Source organism: Orcinus orca, chromosome 19 (assembly GCF_937001465.1).
Source record: "Orcinus orca chromosome 19, mOrcOrc1.1, whole genome shotgun sequence".
NCBI lineage: Eukaryota > Metazoa > Chordata > Mammalia > Artiodactyla > Delphinidae > Orcinus > Orcinus orca.
Genome location: NC_064577.1, coordinates 40,309,433 through 40,325,501, shown reverse-complemented (window position 1 = coordinate 40,325,501; position 16,069 = coordinate 40,309,433). Strand labels below are relative to the sequence as shown.

The 16,069-nt window shown below is 47.4% G+C and overlaps 2 protein-coding genes across 5 annotated transcripts; both read left to right on the top strand.

Moving 5' to 3' along the window:
* Positions 1 to 55: 55 nt before the first annotated feature.
* RUNDC1 (RUN domain containing 1) lies at positions 56 to 10,657 on the top strand. 3 transcript variants are annotated; one of them, XM_049701405.1, is made up of 6 exons: positions 56 to 668; positions 3,781 to 3,939; positions 4,941 to 5,139; positions 5,610 to 5,729; positions 6,122 to 7,036; positions 7,802 to 7,940. In XM_049701405.1, the coding sequence occupies exons 1-5, from the start codon at positions 174 to 176 to the stop codon at positions 6,985 to 6,987; spliced, it is 1,839 nt and encodes a 612-aa protein (XP_049557362.1). In that variant the 5' UTR covers positions 56 to 173; the 3' UTR covers positions 6,988 to 7,036; positions 7,802 to 7,940. The 3 variants fall into 3 exon arrangements, with proteins under 3 accessions (XP_049557362.1, XP_049557363.1, XP_004282897.2); XM_049701406.1 differs by having other exon boundaries at positions 6,122 to 7,023; positions 7,802 to 7,937; XM_004282849.3 differs by having other exon boundaries at positions 6,122 to 10,657.
* Positions 10,658 to 12,174: 1,517 nt separating this feature from the next.
* Positions 12,175 to 14,713, top strand: RPL27 (ribosomal protein L27). Of its 2 annotated transcripts, none has more exons than XM_004282850.4 (5): positions 12,175 to 12,248; positions 12,488 to 12,570; positions 13,536 to 13,705; positions 14,328 to 14,438; positions 14,551 to 14,713. In XM_004282850.4, the coding sequence occupies exons 2-5, from the start codon at positions 12,490 to 12,492 to the stop codon at positions 14,597 to 14,599; spliced, it is 411 nt and encodes a 136-aa protein (XP_004282898.1). In that variant the 5' UTR covers positions 12,175 to 12,248; positions 12,488 to 12,489; the 3' UTR covers positions 14,600 to 14,713. The 2 variants fall into 2 exon arrangements, with proteins under 2 accessions (XP_004282898.1, XP_033266693.1); XM_033410802.2 differs by lacking the exon at positions 12,175 to 12,248 and adding an exon at positions 12,358 to 12,381.
* The last annotated feature ends 1,356 nt before the right edge of the window (positions 14,714 to 16,069 follow it).

Here is a 16,069-nt window from a genome sequence, read left to right as displayed (position 1 = left end):
AAAAAAAAAAACTACTGGCCAGAATTAAGTCCCGAGGGAAGGCCGGCCCTGGATGACGTCTGAACTAGGTGACGTCTGGGCCCCGCCCATCCGCTCCTCTGGGTTTCCCTGCCAGCGCGCCGTTGCCATGGCAGCGGGGGGCGCGGCTGACGTCCGGCGGCGTTTCCTGAAACATGGCGGCTCTCGAAGCGGCTGCTGAACCGGTAACGGGGGTAGCGGCCGTTGGACCAAAGGCGAAGGACGAAGAAGAGGAAGAGGAGTCGCTTCCGCCGTGCGAGGCAGTGCGCTGGGCGCCGGTGGGGGCGGTGGCAGAGGCCGGGCCCGGGGCGGCGGCGTTCTCGGAAGAGGCGGCGGCCGAGGAGCCCGGAGCGGCCCCGGGCTCCCCACCGGACTCGCCGGGCCGGACGCTGCGGCGGCTGCGGGCCGAGCGGCGGCGGCTGGACTCGGCGCTGCTCGCGCTGTCCTCGCATTTCGCGCAGGTGCAGTTCCGCCTGCGGCAGGTGGTGCGCGGGGCGCCGGCGGAGCAGCAGCGCCTCCTGAGCGAGCTCGAGGACTTTGCCTTCCGCGGCTGCCCTCACGTCCTGGGTTGCGGGAGCCCAGAGGACCCCACCAGCGATGATGGCGACGGGATGCCGGGGGACCGGCCACGGTTGCGGGGCGAGGACCAGGTGAACAGCTGGGGCCGCGCCCCGAGGGATATGGGAATAGAGGGGTAGGTGGGCGGCGATGCTAACGCGGACGGAGGTAGCACTGGTGAGAAGCCGGCTCGTCTAGGTGGCTATGCGTGTCCCAGAAGAGACCAGACAGGTGTTCGGGACCTGCTGAAAGGCAAGAGGACAGAGAGGCCTGGGAAGCTGACGGTGAGAGGTGTTCACCAAAGGTGTGGGAAGAGATGCAGGTGTGATGAGGTGAGAGGCAGAAGAGGGATGAGCGAGGAGAGTGTTCAGAGGGCAACAGAGCAGCCAACTGAAACAGTGCTGCTCCCGCTCACCTTGCTGTCGCCTCAAGAACCTAAGCCCTCAGCACATTTGTTGTGAGAGTTCTCCGACCCTGGAGATGGAGAAAATTGCTTAGAGAAGAGCAAGTGAATTGAAATCCATGGAAATTTAGATGTACTCCTTGTCTGTGCTTTCCTAGAATCTAGAGAATGTCTTTGATCTTCAGACTCTTGTCTGGGTGAGAGCTTTGGTGAACAGCAAGGTCTCTTAGTAATTGTAAGAAACACAAGTCCTAATTATGTGAATTTCCTAATGCTGGTATTTTGAAACTCCTTCCCCATCCTACTTAATAACTAGGTGTTCTAAAGGAAGCCCCTTTGGTAACTGTGACAAGATTCATTCAGTTAGTCAACATTGAATGCTGAGAATTTGTATGACAGCCCCAGGGGACGTTTCCTTACAGTCTTTGAACCTCTGGAAGTGCACAATTGTAGATAGCTTGTTGGAAGAGACTCGCTGTTTTTTCTCCACCTTCTTATTTAGGTTACAACCCATATGTGGCTTTCTTCCCACTTAAATTGATTTTAACCAAGAAGACTTATCAGCAGATATTGACTTGCTTATTTTAATCTGAAATGTTTCCAGTGCAGTCCTGTGTTTACTGTTCCACCCTTCTCTCCGTATACCCACAGCTCCTTGCACAAGTCCTCAAATTGCCAGACTTTTTTTTTTTTTTTTTTTGCGGTACGCGGGCCTCTCACTGTCGTGGCCTCTCCTGTTGCGGAGCAAAGGCTCCGGACGCGCAGGCTCAGCAGCCATGGCTCACGGGCCCAGCCGCTCCGCGGCATGTGGGATCTTCCTGGACCGGGGCACGAACCCGTGTCCCCTGCATCGGCAAGCGGACTCTCAACCACTGCGCCACCAGGGAAGCCCAAATTGCCAGACTTTTAAGGAACAGGTAGGATAGAAAGAATTTCTGTGGTCAGGCCCTGTTCAGGAGTGAGGAGCACCAAAGGTTTGGTGTGGATGTGGTGCTCTTTTGGTTGTCCGTTTTTACTTTTAGAAACAGTGTACAACTTAAAAAAAAAAAACTGTAGCGCTCAAAACACCTAATAAGCAGCTGTAATCTTGTGTGCATATATTGACACATGAACAGGTGGTGCCAAAGTGGGGACAGTTAGAACCAAACGATTTACTACTTATCAGTTCCAGTTTTTTGTTTTTTTAACCAGTATTTTCTCTCGCTTCATACTGGAAATTATTTCTGTTATTTCCTGCCTTGCACCAGAGCTCATTGTTCTCACCTAGTAAACATGTTTGCCCACACTCCAGTAAATCGCATACTCAGTAATTACCATGGCAGGTAACAGCGTTCAGCAGGCACAGTCATGAAAATGGAATCAGGATCTAGGGCTGGTTTCTTTCTTCTTTGGCTTCATGATGTTGGGATGGGATACAATGAAAACAAAAACAAAGTTTTCCTAGTCCTTTCCCTTTGGGCTGGTTAGACAACTTTTTCCGTAAGAGTTCATTATTTGGAATGTGGCCTTCTGAACCTGATTGCGTTCAGTAACATACAGCAAATGTGTACTGAGAGCTTACCCTGTGCCAGACACAGTGCTAGGCCCTGGGGGTAGTCAGGGCCTTTGCCCTTAAGGAGTTCATAGACTTGGGGAGACAGAATCCTAAACAAATCATTATAATGTGACATGAGCTAGAGTAGAAGTTTGTACAAAATACAGAGGAAGTGATTGGTTCTGCCTGGGGAAATCGAGGAAACCTCTTAAAGAATAGCTAGGCCACTAAGTTGGGGAGAAGAACAGGGTTCTAAGAAAAAACCACGACACTGGGAAAGCTTTGGAGAGGCAGTATCCCCTGAGAAAAGGCTTGCTTTCATATTGAGCAAAGCTAAAGCAAGGGGATTGCTTTTTAAATAGCTAAACAAACAGTTAATTTGTTGTTTTTCATTTGTTCTCTCTCATACCTTACTTCTGGAGGCCTTGGTAAGTACCATTTTAAGATTAAATTTAATATCCTATAGACATCTAGTTTAAAATGCAGCCTTACACCTGTAAATGATTTGCTAGTTTGCTTTGTTTTGTTTTTGATACTCAAAAAAGGCAAGGAAGAACCAGTATTTGAGAATACATTGGCAAGGCTTTACCTCTCCGAAGGGTTTTTCATCATTTAAATGTAGAAACTACTGGGTGGCCAACAGTGAGAAAAGGCGTCACTGGTCAGGGAACCTTTTCGAACTTTTTTTTTTTTTTTCTCAAACCTAATTACCTTCTCACCCTTATTACTTGGCTTTGAATTTTTTTCACTGCCCCAGGTACCTGTGTTTGTTTGATTTTGCAATACATTGGAGGCGCTTTGGACCTTAAGAAAACTGATATGAGTTATAAAGCCTCTCTGTACACCCTTACCTCCAGATTCTCTCGCAAAATTTGGCTGTAGCAAGTATTCAGGACTTGTTCTGTGGTAATTGGCTCTGGAGGATGGCATGTTTAATTCCAGGGAGGCTGTCTTGGCTGAGATAAATTGTGTCAATCTTAACTAGACCTGAGGGGGTGGGAAGCAATCTTAATGAAAGGCCCCATTGTACTTATATCCTATTTCCAATGAAGGATAAATACTTTCTTAAAGAAAACACGCATTTAATAAATTGCCCCGATGAAATAATTATTCTCATTTTTTAACGTGTCCCATGAATTCTGTATTTCATTCGGGTTACTTGGAAACATTTTATATTTTACTAGTCATTATTGGCTTAAGAGAATTCATAATGTGCCCTGACTTTTTCTTTTCCTGTGAAATCAACCCAAATCTTTTCCCATCTTAGAGTGAGCAGGAGAAACGGGAACATCTGGAAACCCAAAGGGAGAAGCAGAAGGAACTGATACTGCAGCTCAAAACGCAGCTCGATGACCTGGAGACGTTTGCCTATCAGGAAGGCAGTTACGACTCCCTGCCGCAGTCCGTGGTCTTGGAAAGGCAGCGGGTGAGCAGATCCAGAGGCGCCTCCTCCACTGCCTCGGGTTACCTTGTCCCTTCCAGCGTTCGCAGGACAGCCTTGTCCAGCTTGCTCACCCTCAGCCTCACTGCTGGCCCATATCAAAGGGAAATTTTGCTGCTACCTGGGACCAGTCTTTATTCACATGTGGAAACACACATGCCAAAGCTTTCTAATGTGATGATTGAGCTCTTTTTTGTTTTTTTGGTGGCTATTATTATTAATAATAGTAGTAATAAATAATAATAACAGCAATAATTTATTTCATTTGATCATTGAAACCGTTCTACTTGGGCACTTCATATGATGTAAACTAGTTTTCTCCCCCAGCACCAGTCAATAAATATTCCAGGAATCCTGACTTTAATGCTGTATTTATTAAAGCAACACCTGGGCAGACAGGTGAATCTGTTAGTCAAAACACAGTCTCAGTTACACGTTTGTCTCTCTGGAGCTGTGATGTGGCTGTGTTTCTGGCAGGGCTGGAGTTATACATTATCTGGTTTTCAAATTGTTCCTCATGTTGTCACTAGGATATTTTGGTTGTAACACGCCTGGATGTTTCATAGAGCTTTTCCTTTAGTTGCCTAGAGTAGTAAGGCAAGAAGGGATGAGAAGGACTAGAGACTAAGGGAAATCAGTATTTATTCTCTTGGAGGCCAGGGGGGAAGCTAACTATGGGGCTTTTGGGATCATCAGCCGCTTTGGATCATTTACACTGTTGTTCTCTTGAGTGAAATTTACCTGGCCTGGTAGAAAATTTGCAGTGAGAGGAGCCATTTCTGTCAGAGAGGAACCAGGGGTCCTTGTTTCTATAAGAGACGTAAAAGGCCTGTGCCCTCACCTTGATCAGCAGTTGCACCATTTTTCTCACAAATTTGATTTCCATTTAAGGGTAGAAGGGAGGCACACTAGTAAAGATTCTCCTTCTTCCTAACCCTCTCCCTGAAAATTCCAAAGGGTGTGCTCATGGCTTGTAGTCTTGATAGGTGATCATCGATGAGTTAATAAAGAAACTGGACATGAATCTGAACGAGGACCTCAGCTCACTGTCCACTGAGGAGCTTCGGCAGCGTGTGGATGTAGCTGTAGCTCAGATCGTCAACCCAGCCCGAGTGAAAGAACAGCTGGTTGAGCAGCTGAAAACTCAGATCCGAGACCTCGAGATGTTCATCAGCTTCATCCAAGGTCAGAGGAGGGATGGAAAGAGAAGGGTGGCTGGATGTCATCATAATTATATGTATTCTGAGTACTAACACCTAAAGGTGCCAGTCCTTGATGTATATGCAAGAGGTTTGATCACTCAGTAAGGGAGCCAGCATGATGGAGTAGAAAGGACATGGATTTTAAAACCAGAGAGTTAAAATCTCAGCCCTGCCCCTTACTGGCTTCGTGTCCTTCGTAGACTAATGAGGTTAGGCAGGTTCCTAACCACTTCAGTCCCGCTCTCCTCCTCCATAAAATGATGATTCATGCTTCCTTCACTCAGCAGTTATTTATTGAGCCAGCTAGTATGTGCCAGTCACTGTTCCACACGATGAAATACTATTTGTAAAAGTCTTGTCACGTGGTAGGCACTAGTAAATAGTATTTTGCCTTTAAAAATCTGCCAAAAAGAGGCTAAATAAATGTCTCCTCTTTGTAACCTCTGATTGCAGATGAAGTAGGAAGCCCATTACAGACAGGTAGTGGACACTGTGAGTGCAAGGCCAGTGGGAAGACAGGAAACGGCTCCTGCAGAACTGGCAGCAGCAGACCACCTCCAGGAAACAGCAAAAGTAAGTACAGCTTCCAGAATGCACAAATCTATAGAGACAGAAAGTAGATTAGGGGTTGCCTAGGCTGGGGGATCGGGGAGAAGTAGGGAGTGGGAAATGCCAATGGTACACGGTTTCTTTGGGGGATGATGGTTGCCCAACTCTGTGAATATACTAAAAACCACTGAATTATACACTTTTAATGGGTAAGTTGAGTGTTATGTGAATCATATCTCAAAATAGTTATTACTAACCAAAAAAAGTAAGCCCAGCGACATCCTAGGTGGCTCTTGGCTTCATGTGGGACCCATGCTGTGGCTCAGAAGCAAGACTGGATCTCAGCTTGTGACTTGCTGACTGTCCCTCTGACCACTATGGCCTCTCACTGATGAGTCGTTGTGTTTTCTACGCAGCGAAGGCAGAAGACATGAAGAGAGTTCGGGAGACAGGGCTGCACCTGATGCGGCGAGTGCTGGCAGTGCTCCAGATCTTTGCTGTTAGCCAGTTCGGTTGCGCCACGGGCCAGATCCCGCAGACCCTGTGGCAGAGGGACCAGGCTGACAGGGACTACTCTCCCTTATTGAAGAGGCTGGAGGTGTCAGTAGACAGGGTGAAGCAGCTGGCTTTGAGGCACCAGGCGCACGACCATTTCAGCAGCTCCGCCAGCCTCCAGGACCTCTCTCTGGGAGGCAAGGATGAGCTGACCGTGGCTGTGCGGAAGGAGCTGACTGTGGCTGTGAGGGACCTGCTGGCCCATGGACTGTACGCCTCTTCACCGGGGATGAGCCTCGTCATGGCCCCCATCGCCTGTCTGCTGCCGGCCTTCTCCTCGGCCCCCGAGGCCATGCACCCCTGGGAGCTCTTTGTAAAGTACTACCACGCTAAGAACGGCCGTGCTTACGTGGAATCCCCCGCCCGGAAGCTCTCACAGTCCTTCGCCCTGCCTGTCATGGGAGGCACTGCGGTGACGCCCAAGCAGAGCCTGCTGACAGCCATCCACGTGGTGCTGACAGAGCACGACCCGTTTAAGCGCAGTGCAGACTCGGAGCTGAAGGCCTTGGTGTGCATGGCGCTGAATGAGCAGCGTCTCGTGTCCTGGGTGAACCTCATCTGCAAGTCGGGGTCGCTCATCGAGCCCCACTACCAGCCCTGGAGCTACATGGCACACACGGGCTTTGAGAGTGCCCTCAACCTGCTCAGCCGCCTTAGCAGCCTCAAGTTCAGCCTCCCTGTAGACCTGGCTGTGCGCCAGCTCAAGAACATCAAAGATGCCTTTTGATGAGAATGCCCTGGCCCCAGACCAGCATCTTGCTCAGTAAGGATAGATGGTTAGTCTTCTCGGATAAGAGCAAGAATGAGGAGGAGGGGCTAAAGACATTTTCCCTAGCCAGATGATGCAAAGTCTCTCTCCCCCATCAACTTAGCATCTCAGAAAGATATGCTGGAGATCCTCTTGTTAAAAGGTTCTGCCCTGGCGTGTAACCACGGTGTGCATGTGAGCACATATACTTGAGCCTGTTGAAAAGAAGTCAGTCATGGCACACCCTCTTCACGCCATGTCTGATTTGTAGAAAATCCGGGTTGCTGTAACCATTCTCTTCACGGTGGTGAGGGACAGCATGAGTGAGTTGTTGGTCCTGGAAGACATACAACTTAAGGCTCCTGTCAGTCAAGTTGCGAGCCATCTTCCTTCACTTGAAGCAGGTTTGAGAGAGTCCTAGGTCAGAATTCAAACTCCTTTTGTGAATACTGATGCCTCTTTCTTCCTGACCCCAAGGTCAGGGGAGGCCCTGTGTGTTCCATAGCTGCCTCTAAAACCAGGAGTGGGAATATCTGAGAACAGCATTTCTAAGGGTGTTTACCACAGTTGGTTTTTTTTTTTTTTTTTTTTTTAAATTTGGCTGCGCTGAGCAGCTTGCGGGATCTTAGTTCCCCGACCAGGGATTGAACCCCGGGCCCACAGCAGTGAAAGCGCCAAGTTTTAGCCACTGGACCGCCAGGGAATTCCCCAAAGTTGATTTTAATATGAGCCCTTTTTCGTGTAGAGGTAAGAACTGAAATCTGTCCCTGACCACGTGGTCCTTTCCTCACAGCCCAGATGATGGTCTTTCGGTTTTGGAGCTGGTTTACCAGGACAGCCACCGTCTGGTACCATGTCCTCTGGCGAGTAACCTTTCCTCTGCGCACCTCCCAGCTTCTCAGAAGGAAACATGTCCAAGGTGTGTTCCACGTGTCCTGGAGGCTGGATGGTGGAGGAGGTCTGACCATGTGATCATACTACAGCGTGGGTAGGAACTGTGGCAGATCACTGGTGACAAAGAAGGGCCTTGGCATTTCCTTGTAGAACTGACTCTAGACTGGTCCTATTGGGTCTCTTTTAGCCTTTTTAGTTCATATTTGCCATTCAGCTTGCATCCTGCTCTGGGACTGACCAAAAATGAGCAAAGTATATCACCTTCTGGAAAGCCAAATGGGTTCCCAACACTACTGATTTACCATCGTTCATGTATTTAATTGCCAGCTGCGCTTCGTGACTGCACTATTATGTAGTGCATTTTAACTTAATGTTTTCAGTAAGATATTATTTAAGATCTATTCTTGATAATTCATTAGAATTAGTCCTCCTTCACGTGAAACAGGATAAGTGTAAAATGTTGTGAAAAATGGTATCTGTGGTTGCTAATAAAATCATAGTATTTTGTGTAGCTTCTCTGCAAAGACCTTAGAGACTGTTGGCTTTGGTTTATAAGTCTGGGCATTGTCAGCGTATCTGATCCAGATGAGTATTTCCTTGAGCAATGCCTGGCTCCTGGCATTTCTGCCTCTTCTCTGTCCCCTGCACTGGATCAACTCAGCTTTGGTGGTGTTTCCCCCACTATCCCCCTTGAACAAATTCATGAGAAAGTGTCGTTGGCATTATCATCCCGTCTTGCCCAGACCTACAGTCCTATCCCCACAGCATATCTCACCACACATGCCACTTTAGGAACTGACGCTTTTGAATTCACTTGTCTGGATACCATTTAGGGTGGGTGATAAGTGCTCTAGTCGTATGGCATAGCCCTGGATCACCCCAGTGTGTTTCCAGTCCTCACAAAAACTGGTATTAAGGCTTTTATGCTAACATGATGAGAAGCATTTTGTGTGTGTGCCATCCTAATTTAATTCTCACTACATGTAAGGCAGGACAATATTATCTGCATTTTATAGCTGAGGAAACTGAACTGCAGAGGTTAAATATTTTGTCCACGTTTACATGTTGGAAGAGCTGGGATTTGAACCCAAGTTGCCTGAATCCAAATCCTATGGTCTTTATACTGTTAATGTTACCTCATTGTATCATGCTGCTTCTAGATATTTTGTTCCTCTCTCTCCTTTATCCACACCCTCACTTCACCATCACTTTGTGGATGAACAGGTATTTTCCACATGCCTGCCAGAAATTTCAGCTGCCAAAGGACTAGGCTGCAGGGAGATGGGCAGATAGCCATTGCTCTGCCAAGTTCTTCATGAAACTTAGAGACATGCAGAGACAGAGACAAGCCTGCCAGCAGGCCAGCAGTCACTTAGCTGCTAGTCACTGATAACATCTGTATTATAACTGAGGACAGAGGTCTGTGCTTGGCTTGGAGTGAGGCAGACAGGATGAAGGAGGAGAGGAGGGACTGTCAGCCGAGGTCTAAGGCTATGCAAGAACAGAAGGAAAGAGAGCCGTGGATATGTATCCAATGAAAGTGCAGGGTCCATTGTATGATCTGCAAGGCATCGTTAAAGATTTCCAAGATGCTCTGCCTTCATTCATTCACTATTGAGCACCCACCAACTGCTTGGGCCAGGCTAGGTGCTCAGAACTTATCTCTGCCTGCCTTCAAGGAACACAAAGTTTAGCAAAGGAGGTAGCAAGCCAATTGGAGATTTGAGTAGCTTGTTAAAACACAAATTGCTGGGACTTCCCTGGTGGTGCAGTGGTTAAGAATCCGCCTGGCAATGCAGGGGACACAGGTTCAATCCCTGGTCTGGGAAAATCCCACATGCCACGGAGCAACTAAGCCCGTGTACCACAACCACTGAGCGTGCATGCCACGACTACTGAAGCCTGTGCTCCTAGAGCCTGTGTTCTGCAGCAAGAGAAGCCACCACAATGAGAAGCCAGAGCACCACAATGAAGAGTAGTCCCCCTGCGCGCAGCAAGGAAGACCCAATGCAGCCAAAAATAAATAATTAAAACAAACAAACAAAAACAACCACAAATTGCTTGGTTCCATCCCCACAGTTTTTTATTCAGTAACTCTGAGAATTTGCATTTCTAACAAGTTCCCATGCTTGTTATGCTGATGCTGCTGGTCTGGGGACCACACTTTGACAACCACTGATCCAAACCAACTGAAATATGTTCTATAGTAAAATGAAGTGTGGATTGGATTGCTGAGGGAGCATAGAGAAGGAAGAGATGAATTCTGCCTGGGAGAATTCTAGAGTGGCCTTGAAGGATGGATAGGATTTTGCCCAGCTACAGTGGAGGAGAATAACGAAACACGGAACAGCTTGCGTGAAGACCCTGGTGCTCAGAAGGGGTCGGATCTTTGAGTAGTTGAGCTGGCTGGAACCCAGGTGGTATGTGAAGGGTGTGGAGGAGACAGGAACTTATACTGCAAGGAAGATAGGAAGGGAGTGAGAGTTCAAACTTTGGTACAGAGAGCCAGCGAAGGATTTCAGGCAGGTAAGTGGCGGACTTAAGAGTTGTGTTTAGAGAACTTTCTAAAAATAAGATCTATAGCTCATGGCTCCACACCAGACCTGAACTGGAATCTCTTCAGTTGGCAATGCATATTTAAGCATCCCAAGCAATTTTTGACCCACCCAAAGTTTTGAGGAGGGACTGGAGAAAACAAAGAACTGAAGCTGGATCAGTTAGGGAGCAGGTGTAAAAGGATAGAAAAGATTTAAAAGACATGAGGCAAAATTCACAGGATTTAGTTACTAATTTGATTTGGAGAGTTTTAGTATGTGATAAGAGTTCAAGGCAATGATAAGATTTCAGGGTTTGGTTTCTGTTTTCCAAGAGAGAAACAGCAAAAGACACAAAAGCAGATAAGGAGGGTGAAAGAAGACCATGGAGGTGGACATGGACAGGGTCGTGTGGTGCAGTGGCAAGAGCGGCTTGGGAACGGGGGAACCTTGATCTGCGCCACCAACTCCGTGACTTTGCTGCTCTAGAACTTTCCTCTCATCTTTGAGAGGACAGAGTAGACGATTTCTGAGTTCCTTTCCAACTCTACAATGTCATATTACAAATTAAAACATTTTCATTAAATATAGAAATATAAGTACATATCAGGGTGATAAACTATTGGAATGAAGTCCTGAGGGCTGCGGGGGAAATTGGTCCTTGGAGAGCCTGAAGAAGAGAAATGATGAAACCCTGATTGTTCCCACGTCTTGCCCAAGACCAATCCTATAGATTCGTCAGTGTTCAAATGAGCAAAAACTATAAGATGGTTTCTCTTTCTCTTGAACTCGGAAGACACCTAAGGACCCACCTAAAAACACTCTTCCAGTAAGTGATGGGAAATAATTCAGTTTGAGAGCCAACTAGACCTGGGTTCAAACCCAGATTTGATGATCAGAGCCTTAGGCTCTCTAAATCTCAATTTCCTCATGTCTAAATGGGAGGAAAATACCCAAGATGCAGATTCCTGAGAATTAAATAGCAGTTGACTTACCTAAAGTGCCTAGCATCTTGCCTGGCACAGAGTGGGTACTCAATTTGGTGACTGGGTAAACAGTATGGGCTCAGGAGGACTGCTTGAATCTGAGTTCCCAGCTTGATCACGTACTAGCTGTGGATTTGGGGCAAATTACTTAACCTTCCCAAACCACAGTATCTTCAACTGTGGAATGGAGATAACATTACTTATCTCTTATTGTCGTTATGAGGATCAAAAGAGATAATACACGTAAATAGATTAACTTGGCCTGACACAGCGTACAGAGCTGCTAGTATCACCATAATCGTCCTTCATCTCCCTCCTTTATTCTGGTCGGAAATGTCTCTGACATCATTAGCCTCTAAATGTTGAGGGCAAGTTCCCTTGTTTGATTGATCTTCGTCTCTTCCTTATGCGTAACTGTACACAGTTGGTACTAATAAATGTCCTATTTTGTTTCTTACTCTTCCAAAGCAAAAGAAGTAAATTTCAAACTGTGCCTCCCCCCACCCGCTAGCGCCAGAGAAAGGAACTACAACCAGGGGGCAGAGGAGCAGCTGCGTCCACGTAAAAGCCTTCCGGGGGAGGCAGAACTCCTTTGCCCTTTCTACTGCTGGAGCTGCTCATAAAGTTTGATTTGAATAAAAAAACTGCCAGGCCTTCCTTTCCCTTCAAGAGCTTCTTCCGCCCTCAACACAGATTCTGAGCGCCACGCAAGAGGCGGGAAGAAGCCCGAGGGGGCGGGGCAGGAAGTGAGGTCACCCTCCCCGGGGTGAAAGGTAAGCGGAAGTGCTCTTTCTTTCTCTGCTGTAGGCCCGAGAGGTTGCTGCCGGTGAGGAGCGGCTGGGGCAGGGTATTACAATCCGCAGCCATCCGCGGACTGGGGGTTGAGTTGCGGGGTGGTGCCGGGTGCTTTTCATTCCTCGGTCTCTGATGGTTTCGTAGCGGATCCTGTCTTGAGAGCAGTACCTGCGGGCGGCCTGAGCCGAGACGCAGTGAGCGCCGCTGAAGTTCCGGGCCCACAGCCTGAGCTGGCGGGTTTCTGAGCGGCCCTTTTTCTTTTCTCTGCAGACATGGGCAAGTTCATGAAACCCGGGAAGGTGGTGCTGGTCCTGGCCGGTCGCTACTCCGGACGCAAAGCGGTCATCGTAAAGGTACCAACCTCGCGAACCTGTGCCCCTTTGTATCCCGTGAATGGGGCGGGCGGGCGACTTGGAATTCAAGACCTAGTTTGGGGGCATTACCCACTGAGCATTGCGAATGTTGGGGGGGGAGTTGAATGCATGAGAGCTTTTGAGAGAGAAAGACGCATAATAACAAATGGGAGTTGAATTGGACAGCTGACACCCAACGCGTTTTCTATCAGAGAGGTTTTAAGTAATACTAATGGCTGACGTTTATTGAATGCTTGCTTGGTACCTGGCACTGCCTTATAGGTGTCGTCATGTGCAATCCTTGCGGTAACTGTAAGGTTACTTTCTACTGCGAAGGTTTAGAGATGTTAAGTTTAACCTGAGGTCAAACAGGTAGTAAGTTCTGCAGCTGGGACTCCGTAAAAAGAGGAGAAATTGTTACTAGTTAAAATGGTTACTTAGCGTAATCTAGCCGTTCACTGTTTGCCTTTTACCTACGTCTTTAGCCTTTTATGAGATTTTCCTAAGCTCTGGCCACATACACCACTGCTGTTGACTGTTGGGGACACCGGGGCACCCTTGGTTCCCTTTCCTCCGTCTGCCTGAGGCTGGTTTTGGAGTTAGGCAGCCAGGTTTGGAATCCTGCCTCTAACCATTCCTAGCAGTGCAATCCTGGAGGAGGTTAAGAGATGTAAAGTCCTGAGAACTAGTGCTTGGCATATAGCAATCACTTCATAATTGTTAACTGTTGTTACATTTTAAATCTCTTGCCTCCCAGGAACCCTTCCGGATTTTTCCTGGTGGGAAGGAAACCACCCTTTTCCCTGTTACTCTTTGGGCATCTAGCATAGCACTTAGAATGTCTGCTTTGTGTCGTTTTTATAATAGTGGGTCTCAGAGGCCTAGGGGTTGACGGTGTTCTTTCTATACACGCCCTACATCTAGCAAAGGGCCTCAATAGCAATAACATGTAATTGCTCACTCAGAACATTGATGACGGCACCTCAGACCGACCCTACAGCCATGCTCTGGTGGCTGGAATTGATCGCTATCCCCGCAAAGTGACAGCTGCCATGGGCAAGAAGAAAATTGCCAAGAGGTCAAAGATCAAGTCTTTCGTGAAAGTTTATAATTATAATCATCTCATGCCTACAAGGTGAGCGTTTCAAGAATGGGAATGAAAGTGACTTTTTCTAACTTTTCCCACTCTCTGCCCTGCTGAATAAGGAGACAACCTTGTAGCCGCTCCAGTGGAAGCGACATCATTTTCAATTTGTCATTTGGCCGTGGTTTCCAGTGTCGCCTCTTTAATCCATCTTGGAAGTGTTCACTTTCCTGTTGTTTTCTATTGATTTCCCTGACTTGGCAAAGCCGGATTGAAAAACCTCTTCCAAACTTGCTCTTGATCTGTCTGTCTCCTCACCTGAAAATTCTTTGAAGTGTTGAGTAAAGGTTGTTCCATTTGTTTCCAGCCACAGTAAACACAGGCATAGAATCTGGCCTGCCTTCTTCCACTCTCAAGGATACTAGTTATTATAGGGTAGGGTAGTTGTGGGAAACTGAGAGTGAATTGTGAAGTTTTTCAGTGGCTTGAATCTATGTAAATGAGTTTGTTAAAACTGGACATTTCCAAAGAATATCATCAGGACTTTAGCACAGTTTTGATGATAGCTCCTGTGGAGTCAGACCTTAACGTGCCAATGTCCCAGGAGTGGGGCGGAGGGGTGAAGGCCCTGGCAGCATGTGGGCTGCTCCTACCTTCCTGCCATTGTCCCCAGGTACTCTGTGGATATCCCCTTGGACAAAACTGTTGTCAACAAGGATGTCTTCAGAGACCCTGCTCTCAAACGCAAGGCCCGACGAGAGGCCAAGGTCAAGTTTGAGGAGAGGTAAGTAGGCTTTGGTAGTGAATGCTGGAGTATGGTTTCACTGTTCCCCATGAAGACAGTTTTGTCTTCTGTGATTCCTCCCCTCATTAGTGTCCTTTTTTCCCCCCTCTAGATACAAGACCGGCAAGAACAAATGGTTCTTTCAGAAGCTGCGGTTTTAGGTCTGTCTTGTTTCAGTCATTACAAATACAAAAATACAAAAAAAAAAAAAATCCATGTGTCTGCTTCCTTCTTGTTATTAGACTGGGAAAGAACATTCATACAATGAGGGACTGTGGGAAAATATAAAATAAAAGGTACATCTGCCTTTGTGAGACATGGGCTACTTCTGTCCATAGCCTCATAATCCTTTAATGGTCTAACTCAGTGGGTAAAATGTCATATTGAACTGTTTCCCCAAAAGAGCTACTCTGGACATTTTTAGGTGTGGAATTGTTTAAGCATCCCTGGCTTCAACCCATTACATATCTAGAGAACTGTTCCCCCACCCCCACCCCGTGTGACAACCAAAGGCCCCTCTGAGTGGACATCATCTACTTTGGATTAAGAGTCACTAACTTGAGGTGGTTTGTTAAACCGGAGTGCCAGATTTGGTAGGTCAGAATTCAGCATCTTGTCAAGTGATGTTGGTGCTGCTTGGACGAGGACCACACTGGAGAACTGCTCTAGATGGGGATGGACACCAACAATGAAGGCCTGAGCCACAGAGCAGCCATTCCTAGTGGGACCAAGGAGAGGTCCCCAAGTGGTCTGTCTAGCAGAGACAGGCAAGGAAGGGGGTGGGGCTCTGGATTGTCACCACTGTTACAGGAAAGGCGTTTGGCCCTTCTATAGCATTTTACCTCTCATTGGACACTTAACTGTGACTGGTGTTACTGATGAAATAGGTTCTCCAGGCAAGCTAATACTAAGTCACTAAATGGAACTAGGATTCAAATGGCCCTATTTGCCAAGCTTCACACTTGGCACACTTTCAGCTGGGGTGAGGAGTGGGGGCATGAGAAAGGGGCTCAGTAAGTTACTCTGAGTGGGAAGCCCTGGACTAGGTGAAAATAGAAAACTTATATCCTGCACTGTTTTATGTATATTCATTGGACTCATCTCACCCTTAAGTGTGTTTTGTTTTTTTTTTTTTGGCTGCGTTGGGTCCTCGTTGCTACGCGCAGGCTTTTCTCTAATTGTGGTGAGCGGGGGCTACTCTTCGTTGCAGTGCGTGAGCTTCTCATTGCGGTGACTTCTCTTTTTGGAGCACGGGCTCTAGAGCGCAGGCTCAGTAGTTGTGGTCCAGGGGCTTAGTTGCTCTCCGGTATGTGGGATCTTCTCGGACCAGGTCTCAGACTTTTGTCCCCTGCGTTGGCAGGCAGATTCTTAACCACTGCGCCACCAGGGAAGCCCCTCACCCTTAAGTGTTCGATGTCTCCAGTAAGTCACACTCACACTCAACAGTCACAAACGGAACTATATTTAAACCCTCCTTTAACTAAAAATTCAAGTTCAAATACTGTTCCAACCAGGTTTGGATACATGCATCACTTCCTAGCAATGTGACTTTGGGCAGGTTTCTGCACTTCTGTGCCTCACAAGTTTAGAATCTCATCGGGAAAATGGAACCAACTTCAAGGGGTTGTTTT

What these genes read in the sequence shown, in the direction of transcription:
- RUNDC1 (XM_004282849.3), top strand. Translation starts at nt 174, where the DNA reads ATGGCGGCTCTCGAAGCGGCTGCTGAACCGGTAACGGGGGTAGCGGCC. An exon ending in GGTTGCGGGGCGAGGACCAG is followed by an intron (nt 669 to 3,780) that starts GTGAACAGCTGG and finishes TTCCCATCTTAG; the next exon opens with AGTGAGCAGGAGAAACGGGA. An exon ending in TGGTCTTGGAAAGGCAGCGG is followed by an intron (nt 3,940 to 4,940) that starts GTGAGCAGATCC and finishes TAGTCTTGATAG; the next exon opens with GTGATCATCGATGAGTTAAT.
- RPL27 (XM_004282850.4), top strand. Translation starts at nt 12,490, where the DNA reads ATGGGCAAGTTCATGAAACCCGGGAAGGTGGTGCTGGTCCTGGCCGGT. An exon ending in GCAAAGCGGTCATCGTAAAG is followed by an intron (nt 12,571 to 13,535) that starts GTACCAACCTCG and finishes TTGCTCACTCAG; the next exon opens with AACATTGATGACGGCACCTC. An exon ending in AATCATCTCATGCCTACAAG is followed by an intron (nt 13,706 to 14,327) that starts GTGAGCGTTTCA and finishes CATTGTCCCCAG; the next exon opens with GTACTCTGTGGATATCCCCT.